This window comes from Pleurodeles waltl, chromosome 1_1, assembly GCF_031143425.1.
Source record: "Pleurodeles waltl isolate 20211129_DDA chromosome 1_1, aPleWal1.hap1.20221129, whole genome shotgun sequence".
NCBI lineage: Eukaryota > Metazoa > Chordata > Amphibia > Caudata > Salamandridae > Pleurodeles > Pleurodeles waltl.
In genome coordinates, this window is record NC_090436.1 from 28,394,506 (window position 1) to 28,408,319 (window position 13,814).

The window sequence follows — 13,814 nt, forward strand, 5'->3', positions numbered from 1 at the left end:
GTATGATTCCATTCACTTTGGGGGCTCCTTAGAGGATCCCCAGCATTGCTCCTATCAGCTTTCTAGGGTTTTCCGGGCAGCCCATGCTGCTGCCACCCCTCAGACAGATTTCTGCCCTCCTTCTGCTGCTTGAGCAGCTCATGCCCAGGAAGGCAGAACAAAGGATTTCCTTTGGAAGAGGGAGGCAACACCCTCTCCATTTGGAAATAGGTGTTACAAGGGTTGGGAGGGGTACCCTCGCCAAGCTAATGGTATGCTCTGAAGGGCCTCCTTGCATAAACCAGTCTGTACCAGTTCAGGGACCACAGCCCCTACTCTGGTGCGAAACTGGACAATGGAAATGGGTGTAACCACTCCCCTGTCCATCACCACCCCAGGGGTGGTGCCTGGAGCTCCTCCAGGTGGCCACTTGATTCTGCCATCTTGAATCCATGGTGGGCAGAGGCCTCTGTGAGCATATGAGTGGCCAGGTCAGGCAGGTGACGTCACAGCCTCCTCCTAGGTGGTCACCCTGCTATGTGACCAATCCCCCTTTCTGGGTTATTTAGGGTTTGCCTCTTGGGTGGGTCCTCAGATTCAATGTGCAAGATTCCAGCAGGACTCCTCTGCAACCTTTACTTTGACTTCTGGCCACTGGAACCGCAACTGGACTTCACAGGAACCTACAATCTGCAGCTCCAGCAGCGACTTCACCCTGCAGCATTGTTTCTCCGGCTCCTTCCAGCAACTGCAACATTAGCCCGGCTGTGCTTCCTCTGAGGACAGCAAGTCTTCAGTCTGCATGAGAAGAAAGAAGGAAAATTCCTTGGAGTGAAGGAGTCACTTACCTGCATCTGCAGGCACCAACTGCAACAACGACCGGCTGCGTGGATCTCCTCTGCTCCTGAGCTGCGTGGATCCTGCATCAGGGGTGATAGTCTGGAGTGGTCTCCTTGGTCCTCTCTACCAGCTGTCCAACTTTGGAGTAGGTAGGTCCTTGCCTTCCCATGCAGGACAGTACCCCCATGCACCGCGTCTCTTGCAGCTACCAAGGCCTGTTGTTATCTCCTCCAAGGGATCTTCAGGCTCCATGAACCCCTAGTCCCCAGCACTCTTCTCTGTGAAGCACAGCCCTCAACGTGCTTCGCCTGCGACATGGGACCTCTCTTCATGTGTGCTGCGTGGCCTCTCTGAAGCTCCTGGGCTCCTTGCCTGTAGGTCTTCTGTGGGGGCTGTCTCTCCTTCTCCAGACTCTCTGCCTTGCTGAGGGTCACCTGGGACTCCCCTCCATGGGTTAGGTCCCCCTGGACCTTGCTGGTCCCCGGCAGCTCCACTTTTGTCCTACTGCGACATTTGCCTTTGCCAAGGCTTGCTGGTTGGTTTTCCACACCACAGACTGACTGCAATTCTTCATCCCGCATGGGACGTCGACTGCATCACCTAGGAACGCTTCATCTGCTCCAGTGCTGCACTGCTGACCGTCTTCATCTCCCGGCCAAGGAACTCCTGCATCCACAGATGGGTGGGTAGTGGCTCCTGCCACGACCGGACACTCCTACGTAAACTGGACTTGGTCCCCTTCTTTTCCAAGTCTTCCTCTTCCAAGATCCACCTCTAGCTTCTTGCAGTCTTGCCTGCGTTTTGCAATATCCTTCTCTGAAGTCCTTTAGGTGGGTTGGGGAAAAAACAGTAAATGACCTCTTTTCTCCTGGTCACTGGAGGGCACTCTGGTACTTACCTTTGGGGTTTCCTAGTTCCTGCAGCTCCCCTCTACAGATTCCACTTCCTTGCGTGGGGACCCAGCTTTCGCTTTCCACTTTTTTAGTATATGGTCTGGTCCCCCCTAGGCCTTCAGTATTGCCTATTGCTTTTCACTATTTTCTATTGCTTTTTATGCCAACTTCTGATTGCTGCTGTACATATGATAGTGTGCTACTTACATCCTATTGGGAGTATTGCCTATCTAGTGTTTTCGTGTTTGTGTTACTGTAATAAGGAACCTTTATTTTCATAACACGTGTTTCTTTCATGTGTGTAAGTGCTGTGTGACTACAGTGGTATTGCATGAGCTTTGCATGTCTCCTAGGTAAGTCTTGGCTGCTCATCCGCAGCTACCTCTAGAGAGCCCTGGCTTCTAGACACTGCCTACACCTCACTAATAAGGGGATACCTGGACCTGGTATAAGGTGATAATACCATAGGTACTCACCACATACCAGGCCAGCTTCCTACATCAGAGAGCTCCTTTTTTGTCCCATGCAATTTATAAATTAAAACTGAATATAGAACAGTGAGCAATGAACTTATCAAAGAGCTGCATGCAAACATCAAGGTATAGATTAGAGCGTTATGATTTCCCCCCACTTTTTCATTAAGTTAATGTTGCAAAACAAGTTAATTTGAGGGCAAATCAATTCTTATTATTAAAGAAAGCCCCCAACCATGGTGTTATGTTTTAAATTCTGAGTTTGCGCTTCCCCAGATAAACCACTCTTAAACTATACCTGCTACCAGTATGGATGACCTGTGACACCTACACCTTGTAGTCCTCTGTCTTATGTAACATTTCATATACACGGATTTACACACATATGATGATTGTCTCTGCGTAATGTCTGTGTGATGTAAAGTGCTTTGACACCCTAGACTGGTATGAGGGATGAATGATGGAACAACACATGTGTATATCATGCATGCCTTAACATTGCGGTCTCAACAACGACCGCGTCTTTACTACGCATGCCTTAACATCGCGGTCTCAACAACGACCGTGTCTTTACTACGCATGCCTTTACAATGAATTTCGCTGTAAAAGAATGTTTGGTAAAGAAACATGCGTGGTAAATTCTCCCCGCCCTGCCCCCTTACACCTGATACCATACTCCACCCTGCCCAATCAGTTAAAACTGCCCTTGCCCTGAGCCCTAAACCCCCCTGCCCTGAGCCCTAAAAGTAACCCTGCCCTGTCCTAAAAACTACCCGCCCCCACTCTGAACCCTAAAACCTACCCTGAACTGCGCTAAAAACTACCTTGATGCCCCTGCCCCAAGGAACCCTAAAACCTACCCCACCCTGTCCTAAAAACTACCCCGACCCTACCCTGTCCTAAAAATGAACCCGACCTCCCACCCTAAACTCGGCCACAGCCCTACTTACCTCTCTCTCCTCTGCTTCTTCCTGTTCCACCCGGACAGCTAGACCGCTCTCTATGCTGTAACCACGCATATGCGTGGTAAAGATATGCGTGGTAAAGACATGTGTGGTAAAGGCATCCATGCTAGCCCCATATTTGTGGTAATGGCAGCGTGGTCAATGCATTGCATTGCATTGATTGCGTTGTAAGGGATATTTCCCAGTATGAGTGGTGGTATAAGACTAATGAAATGCATCTGAGAGAGAGTGGTGATGGATAGTAGTGAGGGAATCCATGGCAGAGGTGGTCACTGGGGGGTGCCAACAAACAATGTCGCACAGGGCGCCACCAGCACTAAGGCCGGCCCTTCAGACAGCACAGCAGTTCACAGGAACGCGGCAGCACAGAGACTGCCACTTGACAGTCAGACAAGGACCTATCAGCAATCATAGGCCTTACTGGCCTTCACAGGCAGGCGGGGGGCCAGAGACTGACACAGCCTGACTAGAAAGAAAGCTCCCAACAGGCAGCACAGTGCATGGCAGGCAGCACAGGAATCGGCAGGAAGCACTGCGCCCAGCAGGCAGCACAGGAATCGGCAGGCAGCACAGTGCATGGCAGGCAGCACAGGAATCGGCAGGAAGCACTGCGCCCAGCAGGCAGCACAGGAATCGGCAGGAAGCACTGCGCCCAGCAGGCAGTACAGGCCTCTTAGGACTTCACACAGGCGAACTGCAGCGCAGAGCTTGTCGCTGCCTAATAGGCAGCCAAGGGCCCAGCAGACAGGGAATTGCCGGTCTCACAGGACTCGACTGGAAGCGACCGCCTCCCCTCCCATCACCCCCCCCACAGCAACCCTTCTGGGTGAAAGCTTTGTGCAGGAGGCCCACCTCAAGGTTGTCCCTGTCCCCCCCCAGAAATTTTGTGTCTCCTACGTCCCTGTTGACAAGTACTGGGTATTGTATGTAATTGCATTTAAATAGCGCTTCACACCCCTGAGGATGAGCGCGAGTTTATTCTTACTTGCCAGCATACAGAATGTTCAGCTGATGCCCACCGAATGACCCGGAAGTATACACTTCGCCATTAATCCCCGACAACCCTTTTAAGATCTTTCCCGTACAAGGAAGAGTCTCGTTTTAATAACTGTATCGTGCGCCCCCGACGAGGTTCCTAGAACGTCCTTTAGTTTGATGCTGTATTGGTGGGTAACCTTCGGCACAGGTAAAGTGGCTGGGAATTAGAGAATGAGTGACTGACTTTTGTCGATGAGAAAGCTCAGCGAGTTAAGCACTTACCACTGAGGTCTATGTGATACCTCAAGGTCACGGTTTGCAATCATGGTGGGGCCAACTCAGCCTTCTATCCTTCTAGGGCGAAGGAACAGAGTACTGTTAAAATGGTGTTAATTATTAAAACCTCTTACCCAAAAGGCCTCCAAATGGCAAAAATGCACTAGCAGCGCTATATAACAAAAACACATACAAGAATAATGCATAGCTCAATGAAGCCAGGACATGAAGTAAAGCAGCTGTGGTTGCCTGGCATAAATTGCAATCATTTACAAACCGAAACGCTCTGCTTTTTTAAACAATGGGGGTCCATTTTCGTTCATTGGTCATTTTATGTCTGTAAATGTAAGGATTAGTGACTGACGGGATGCATGTATGGATGAATGGGTGAGAGACCGTGTGCATTAATGCATTTGTAATCGGTGTGAGAGTAATCATGGATGAATGAGTGAACTCATGCATTGGTAATGCAAGGCTAGATGAGCAAATTAGTACATGAGTGGATGAATGGGTGGAATGCATTGATAGATGAAAGAGGAATGAATGAGTGAGTGCATATCTGGCTGAGGGTAGGGTGTTGGCCTTGCAGCAGTCCTATTGGTGGCTGCGGATTGCTCTTTCCTTCCACTTCTGATACGTACTCATTTATCCATGCACTCCCTCATCCATGCACTCCCTCATCCATGCACTCACTCATCCATTGACTCTTTTTCACTTTCACTCACTCACCACATATGGCGCCAACTGAAAGTGCTTCTTCATTGATTGGTGTGTTTTTGTGTGTGAGTGGGTGAATGCAGGAGTGATGGGTGGATGAATGAGTGATTGAGGACTATCCCAATGTATTGCTGAATCAAATGAACATCACATTTTCAACAAACAATGGCTGAGCCGGTGCTGGTCCATTGGCCCTCTGTGACTATATGAGTTCTAGGAGGTGTCTAAAAAAGTGAATTGTGCAATCAATAAGTCCAAAGACTCAGTACAAGGCTAAGCGAGATTACTGAGTGATGGGGATTGAATGGTTGATTGATGGACCACCCCTTATTCTTGGCCTAGTGATTGGAAATGAGTTGAGGTTAAATGCTGATTTCGTGTGATTCTTAAATCATTGGTAGTGTCACAAGCGCTGTGCATGTCTCCAGCACTGTCTGCACCCCTTCAAGAATGGCAGATGCACCGATATTATCCAGATGTAGCTGTGTGAGAAGCAGATCATGGTCCAGATCCTGGAGTATCTTTAGCTGAGTGAGAAGCAGGCCATGGTCCAGACCATGGAGCATTCTTAGTTGTATGAGAAGCAGGCCATGATCCAGACCATGGAGCATCTTTAGCTGTGTGAGAAGCAGACCATGGTCCAGACCATGGAGCATCTTTAGCTGAGTGAGAAGCAGGCCATGGTCCAGACCATGGAGCATCTTTAGCTGTGTGAGAAGCAGATCATGGTCCAGATCCTGGAGTATCTTTAGCTGAGTGAGAAGCAGGCTATGGTCCAGACCATGGAGCATTCTTAGTTGTATGAGAAGCAGGCCATGATCCAGACCATGGAGCATCTTTAGCTGTGTGAGAAGCATGCCATGGCCCAGACCACCAAGCGTCTTTAGCTGTGTGAGAAGCAGGGCATGGCCCAGGCCATGGAGCATCTTTAGCTGAGTGAGAAGCAGGCCATGGTCCAGACCATGGAGCATCTTTAGCTGTGTGAGAAGCATGCCATGGCCCAGACCACCAAGCGTCTTTAGCTGTGTGAGAAGCAGGGCATGGCCCAGGCCATGAAGCATCTTTAGCTGAGTGAGAAGCAGGCCATGATCCAGACCATGGAGCATCTTTAGCTGTGTGAGAAGCAGACCATGGTCCAGACCATGGAGCATCTTTAGCTGAGTGAGAAGCAGGCCATGGTCCAGACCATGGAGCATCTTTAGCTGTGTGAGAAGCAGATCATGGTCCAGATCCTGGAGTATCTTTAGCTGAGTGAGAAGCAGGCCATGGTCCAGACCATGGAGCATTCTTAGTTGTATGAGAAGCAGGCCATGATCCAGACCATGGAGCATCTTTAGCTGTGTGAGAAGCATGCCATGGCCCAGACCACCAAGCGTCTTTAGCTGTGTGAGAAGCAGGGCATGGCCCAGGCCATGGAGCATCTTTAGCTGAGTGAGAAGCAGGCCATGGTCCAGACCATGGAGCATCTTTAGCTGTGTGAGAAGCATGCCATGGCCCAGACCACCAAGCGTCTTTAGCTGTGTGAGAAGCAGGGCATGGCCCAGGCCATGGAGCATCTTTAGCTGAGTGAGAAGCAGGCCATGGTCCCGACCATGGAGCATCTTTAGCTGTGTGAGAAGCAGACCATGGTCCAGACCATGGAGCATCTTTAGCTGTGTGAGAAGCATGCCATGGCCCAGACCACCAAGCGTCTTTAGCTGTGTGAGAAGCAGGGCATGGCCCAGGCCATGGAGCATCTTTAGCTGAGTGAGAAGCAGGCCATGGTCCAGACCATGGAGCATCTTTAGCTGTGTGAGAAGCAGACCATGGTCCAGACCATGGAGCATCTTTAGCTGAGTGAGAAGCAGACCATGATCCAGGCCATGAAGCATCCTTAGTTGTGTGAGAAGCAGGCCACGGTCCAGACCATGGAGCATTTTTAGCTGTGTGAGAAGCATGCCATGGCCCAGATCAGGGAGTATCTATAGCTGTGTGAGAAGGAGATATAGTCTAGATCCTGGAGTATCTTTAGCTGAGTGAGAAGCAGACCATGATCCAGACCATGGGGCATCTTCAGCTGTGTGAGAAGCATGCCATGGCCCAGACCATGGAGCATCTTTATCTGAGTGAGAAGCAGGCTATGGTCCACACCATGGAGTATCTATAGCTGTGTGAGAAGCAGCCCATGGTCCAGACCACCAAGCGTCTTTAGCTGTGTGAGAAGCAGGGCATGGCCCAGGCCATGGAGCATCTTTAGCTGAGTGAGAAGCAGGCCATGGTCCAGACCATGGAGCATCTTTAGCTGTGTGAGAAGCAGACCATGGTCCAGACCATGGAGCATCTTTAGCTGAGTGAGAAGCAGACCATGATCCAGACCATGGAGCATCCTTAGTTGTGTGAGAAGCAGGCCATGATCCAGACCATGGGGCATCTTCAGCTGTGTGAGAAGCAGGGCATGGCCCAGATCAGGGAGTATCTATAGCTGTGTGAGAAGGAGATATAGTCTAGATCCTGGAGTATCTTTAGCTGAGTGAGAAGCAGGCCATGATCCAGACCATGGGGCATCTTCAGCTGTGTGAGAAGCATGCCATGGCCCAGACCATGGAGCATCTTTATCTGAGTGAGAAGCAGGCTATGGTCCACATCATGGAGTATCTATAGCTGTGTGAGAAGCAGCCCATGGTCCAGACCACGAAGCATCTTTAGCTGTGTGAGAAGCAGACCATGATCCAGACCATGGAGTACCTGCAGCTAATTGAGAAGCACACCATGGTCAAGACCATGGAGCATTTTTAGCTGTGTGAGAAGCAGACCATGGTCCAGACCATGGAGCATCTTTAGCTGAGTGAGAAGCAGACCATGAGCCAGACCATGGAGCATCCTTAGTTGTGTGAGAAGCAGGCCACGGTCCAGACCATGGAGCATTTTTAGCTGTGTGAGAAGCATGCCATGGCCCAGACCACCAAGCATCTTTAGCTGTGTGAGAAGCAGGGCATGGCCCAGGCCATGGAGCATCTTTAGCTGAGTGAGAAGCAGGCCATGGTCCAGACCATGGAGCATCTTTAGCTGTGTGAGAAGCAGACCATGGTCCAGACCATGGAGCATCTTTAGCTGTGTGAGAAGCAGACCATGATCCAGACCATGGAGTACCTGCAGCTAATTGAGAAGCACACCATGGTCAAGACCATGGAGCATTTTTAGCTGTGTGAGAAGCAGACCATGGTCCAGACCATGGAGCATCTTTAGCTGAGTGAGAAGCAGACCATGAGCCAGACCATGGAGCATCCTTAGTTGTGTGAGAAGCAGGCCACGGTCCAGACCATGGAGCATTTTTAGCTGTGTGAGAAGCATGCCATGGCCCAGACCACCAAGCATCTTTAGCTGTGTGAGAAGCAGGGCATGGCCCAGGCCATGGAGCATCTTTAGCTGAGTGAGAAGCAGGCTATGGTCCACATCATGGAGCATCTATATCTGTGTGAGAAGCAGCCCATGGTCCAGACCACGAAGCATCTTTAGCTGTGTGAGAAGCAGACCATGATCCAGACCATGGAGTACCTCCAGCTAATTGAGAAGCACACCATGGTCAAGACCATGGAGCATTTTTAGCTGTGTGAGAAGCAGACCATGGTCCAGACCATGGAGCATCTTTAGCTGAGTGAGAAGCAGACCATGAGCCAGACCATGGAGCATCCTTAGTTGTGTGAGAAGCAGGCCACGGTCCAGACCATGGAGCATTTTTAGCTGTGTGAGAAGCATGCCATGGCCCAGACCACCAAGCATCTTTAGCTGTGTGAGAAGCAGGGCATGGCCCAGGCCATGGAGCATCTTTAGCTGAGTGAGAAGCAGGCCATGGTCCAGACCATGGAGCATCTTTAGCTGTGTGAGAAGCAGACCATGGTCCAGACCATGGAGCATCTTTAGCTGAGTGAGAAGCAGACCATGATCCAGACCATGGAGCATCCTTAGTTGTGTGAGAAGCAGGCCACGGTCCAGACCATGGAGCATTTTTAGCTGTGTGAGAAGCATGCCATGGCCCAGACCACCAAGCATCTTTAGCTGTGTGAGAAGCAGGGCATGGCCCAGGCCATGGAGCATCTTTAGCTGAGTGAGAGGCAGGCCATGGTCCAGACCATGGAGTACCTGCAGCTGAGTGAGAAGCGGACCATGGTCCAGGCCAGGGAGCATCTTTAGCTGAGTGACACGTGGGCCATGGTCCAGACTGTGGGGTATCTTTAGCTGTGTGAGAAGCAGGGCCTGGCCCAGACCATTGAGCATCTGCAGCTAAGGGAGAAGCAGCCCATGGTCCAGACCATGGAGTATCTTTAGCTGTGTGAGAAGCAGGTGATGGTCCAGAATATGGAGCATCCTTACCTGTCTGAGACGCAGGTCATGGCCCAGACTATGAGGTATCTTTAGCTGTGTGAGAAGCAGGACGTGTCCCAGTCCATGGAGTAACTTTGCTGAGTGAGAAGCAGGCCATGGTCCAAGTCATGGAGCATAATGATAAGTCAAGTTGTAGGATGACCAACTGGTTAAAGGTGAGTTGAGACAAGGCCATGAGTGCATCCCTGGATCTAAAGAGGCTATAGTAGCATTCATGAAAAAGCAGAGATTGCTGGACTGAACAGTGACTTTGGAGGAAACTCTTTGCCAGAAGCCTGGAAGCATTGATTGACAGCTCAGCCCATCAACAGATGGGAAAGAGGACAGAATGGGGCATTTAAGAGTGGACTATTCCTGACAAATCAACCACACTGCCGAGATCCCTTCATCTGTCCTCTGCCGCATGGGCCAGTCCAGTCCAGACCTCCCAATAGAAGCAGTGTCATCAAAGAGCAGTTATTAAAAGTTGTGATCTACAGAAGAATTTAGGACTAAGGGAACAAAATCTTTTGGGGGTAATTTGCTGAAAAACCTCAGTCTATAGTGTTTGAAACCTTTTGCTAATCTGCGTGTAATATTTGGCTTTCATAATCAGTATTACCTATACTGTATGTTTCTTTGTGGGAGTAAATGCACTGAATTGTTTCTATTTTGGCTGTTTGCGCACTGAACAGAACTTCGTGAAATTTTAGTCCCCTCTTTAAAAAGCCCCCCTGTCCTCCCGCACTGAAAAGCATCTCAGCTAATGCGGTTTTATGTCTTTCATTTTGTCTGAGGTCCCCCTGGACCCAAGTATTTTTTCAGAATATTCGACTATTTTAGGTTAATTATTTTGGGTTTGTCACAAACACCTTATCCTCCTACTGAATAAGTGTGAATCAATCCTCCTTGGGGTTCCCGCCTGCCTGGATCCACAGTGCAGCGCTGACTTTCTCAGACTCCGTCTACCTGCTGGGATTTACATCAACTCATCACCGCCCAAAGTTTTCCTGTGCCCCAAAACTTTGTAAGTGTTTTTCACTCATTGCTTAAAAACCTCCTACCTGTCACTTATATTTTGCACTTTTTTCCCTCCTTGGTTTCGTTGCATCACTGTGGCCATTTCAAAGCGCTTTATACGTACACTGATCAATGAAAACAATTATGCATACATTTCTCATCAAGCTGTATTGATTCGGTGGCTCAGGCATGCATAGTAATCTAAAAGAATGGGATCCTGTTTCAATAATTCACAGGGGTGTAAAACTGTCAACTTTGCACTTGTATAGCGCAACACTCACCTGTTAGGGTCTCAGGGCACTGTACGCATACTGCTGTGGAACCCCACCTGGCATTTCCCTTTGAGGTGCCCACTCCTGGGCACCCCAGGCATCCAAGCCTGTTGTGGAGATTAAGCAAGCTATTGCCCAGAGTTACAGAGTGGGGCCCATTCATTAGATTAGGTACTGAGGTGAGAATTATCTGGTCCAAGGGAATTGAGCCCAAGACCTGCCGAGGTGGGAATTGAACCCTGGTCCCGGGCCAGATTTCTGCATCAGGGTCTGCTGCTCTAACCATTGTGCCACATATCTCCACTTAGGAGAAGTGGGGCTTGGTCAGTAGCTTGATCAGTAAGACTGGGGGAGGGGAGGTTCAGATTTCCCAACAATAACCCTGGCATATAATGTAAAAATACATTATACAAAAAGCAGGGCGCATGGGAGGGGCCTAGGGGCAGTGGAAAGGGAGAAGAATACGGATTCATAGGATGACTAAGTGAAAGAAAACACAAGATATAGCAAATTAAGCAACATTTTTGATAATTTTCAAAGCAGAGAGGGAGAGAGAGAGAGAGCGAGAGAGAGCGAGAGAGAGAGTGCGCGTCTTAGTTGGTGTTTATGTAAAAAAAATCCTCCTGAAGTCTAACAGACAACTCACCATACCCGACTGAAAGCTCCTGTACCCAACTATTTAACAGAAAATACATTTATTACGGGGGTAACACCCCAAACACCCCCTAAAGCTAGGCCCCTGATAATTCAAGAGGAAGGTTAGCACTCCCACATAAGTAGATTTGGGGCACACCCATGCGGGGAGTCTAAAAGGAGTGCCTGCTCTCACCACAAATGTGCCCTATTGAGAGTGGGACATTCTGTTTGTGGTTCTTCCACTGACAATCTTGGGGTGAGCGGGAGATGGGGCACCTACGAATACCCACTGGTGACGCGCCACAAGGACTGGGTCACCAGTTGGCTGATGTGGGCTTCCCTCCAACCACAGGCTCGCATACGCAGCATGCACACCTCGAATGTTGCCTGCTGGGTTCTGCACATTCTCCCCCAATACTCCGTGTGCCTGTTCCGCTTTGCAATAATAGTCTGCCCTATACCCACTGCACAGCCCAGGCATCTCAGAGACTGTCACTCAGACGATGCACACATTCTACAATAGGTGCAACACACACCCGCAGACCACTTTTACTACAAGGCTTTACAAAGTCTGCCCCGGAGGAACACTGGTCCATGCCACATCATGACAGAAAATACTGGCGGTCTACTTCCGCCAATGCCAACAAATGCCTGAACTGCATTGGGCATCTAGGCAGGTTGTCCTTAAGTGTCCTAAATCACAATGACATTTAGGTGGCTCCAATGACAGGCAGGACAAGGGAAGCAAGCCCACCAGCAACAAATAATCCTCTTTCAATGCCTGATTCTGGACCCTATGATGATCCACCAAGTAAGCAGAAGCAAGCATAACACCCAGATGTGTCCAAAATGCTGCCTTCACCTACCTCCATTGAGGCTACAGAGCATCAGACTCCATCCTGACCAATCATGACTCCCTCTATCCACCTCCATTGAAGCTACAAAGCACCAAAGTCCATCTCAACCAATCATTACTCCCTTCAGCCACCTACATTGAGGCTATAGAGCACCAGAGGCCATCCTGCCCAACCATGACGCCCTCTATCCACCTCCATTGAGGTTTCAGAGCATCAGAGTCCATCCTGACAATTCATTAATCCATCTACCCACCTCCAGTGAGGCCTCAAAGCATCAGAGTCCATCCTGACCAATCATGACTCTCTTTACCCACCTCAATTGAGGATACAGAGCATTAGCATCCATCCTGGCCAGTCATTAGTCCATCAATTCATCTTCATTGACGTTACAAAGCATCAGAGTCCATCCTGACCAATCATGACTCCCTTCATCCACCTCCATTGAAGCTATAGAGCACCAGAGTCCGTCCTGACCAATCATGGTTCACTGTACCCACCTCCATTGAAGCTACAAAGCATCAGAGTCCATCCTGACCAATCATGACTCCCTTCATCCACCTCCATTGAAGCTACAGAGCACCAGAGTCCGTCCTGACCAATCATGGTTCACTGTACCCACCTCCATTGAAGCTACACAGCATCAGAGTCCATCCTGACCAATCATGACTCCCTTCATCCACCTCCATTGAGTGTACAGAGCACCAGAGTCCATCCTGACCAATCATGACTCCCTTCATCCACCTCCATTGAAGCTACAGTGCACCGTAGTCCATTCTGATACACTCTGATACACAAGATGTGCTGATACTATGGCTAATTAAACTAGTTGTCCACGCTCTTCTGTGATTCAGACAGCTCCACATGGGAACAATGTGAAACACAACGCGTACACATCACGGCTCTGATGACCATGAAGCACTCCGCTCCACTGCACTTTAAAGAACACTTCTACCTTGATGACGATGATGGCTCTAATTACCTTTAGCCCTTCACCCATCTAATCCCACCCAACCTCAACCAACAAATCGACCTTGAGAGGAACATGGGAGACCACCAATGGGCACGTGTAACAAGAACAACCAAACCCTCCTTGGGGCTGACCTCTCAATTTACAGCAGTTTGATTTTTATAATGTTTTTTTTATTATCAGGTTTATATTGAAAATCAACCATTTCTAAAATAGAATTTATTGTTCCTCATTCACTGAAAAGTGATATTTTCGTGTTAAAAATAAAGTAAAAATACATTTTTCATGTTACAGTTCACAAAGGAATACAAAGAATTATTAGTCTCCTTAAAAAATATGTCACTTCAATCGCCAATTGTTTTAAATCCAAATATTATGTAATTTCTGATCATGAAAACATTCTAAAAACTTGACCACATTGTAATTGCCTGAGTTGCAGGTTCCCCTGTTGAATCACCCCTTACCTTCCTGTGGTTCATTGCAGTCCTATGTTAATTAGCCAATTTATAACGAGGATTATGATATTTATGTTTTTAACATTTCTGTCTGAATTGATCCATATTTACTTTTTGACCGTCTTGTCGGTACTTATCCATATTT

General features: G+C 48.9%; 1 protein-coding gene across 1 annotated transcript; it reads right to left on the minus strand.

Annotated features, from left to right (window-relative positions):
* Positions 1–5,507: 5,507 nt before the first annotated feature.
* On the minus strand, positions 5,508–7,037 carry LOC138289569 (dynein heavy chain-like). The gene has a single exon (XM_069230187.1). It carries the CDS (start codon positions 7,035–7,037, stop codon positions 5,508–5,510), a length of 1,530 nt encoding a protein of 509 aa, XP_069086288.1.
* Positions 7,038–13,814: the final 6,777 nt, after the last annotated feature.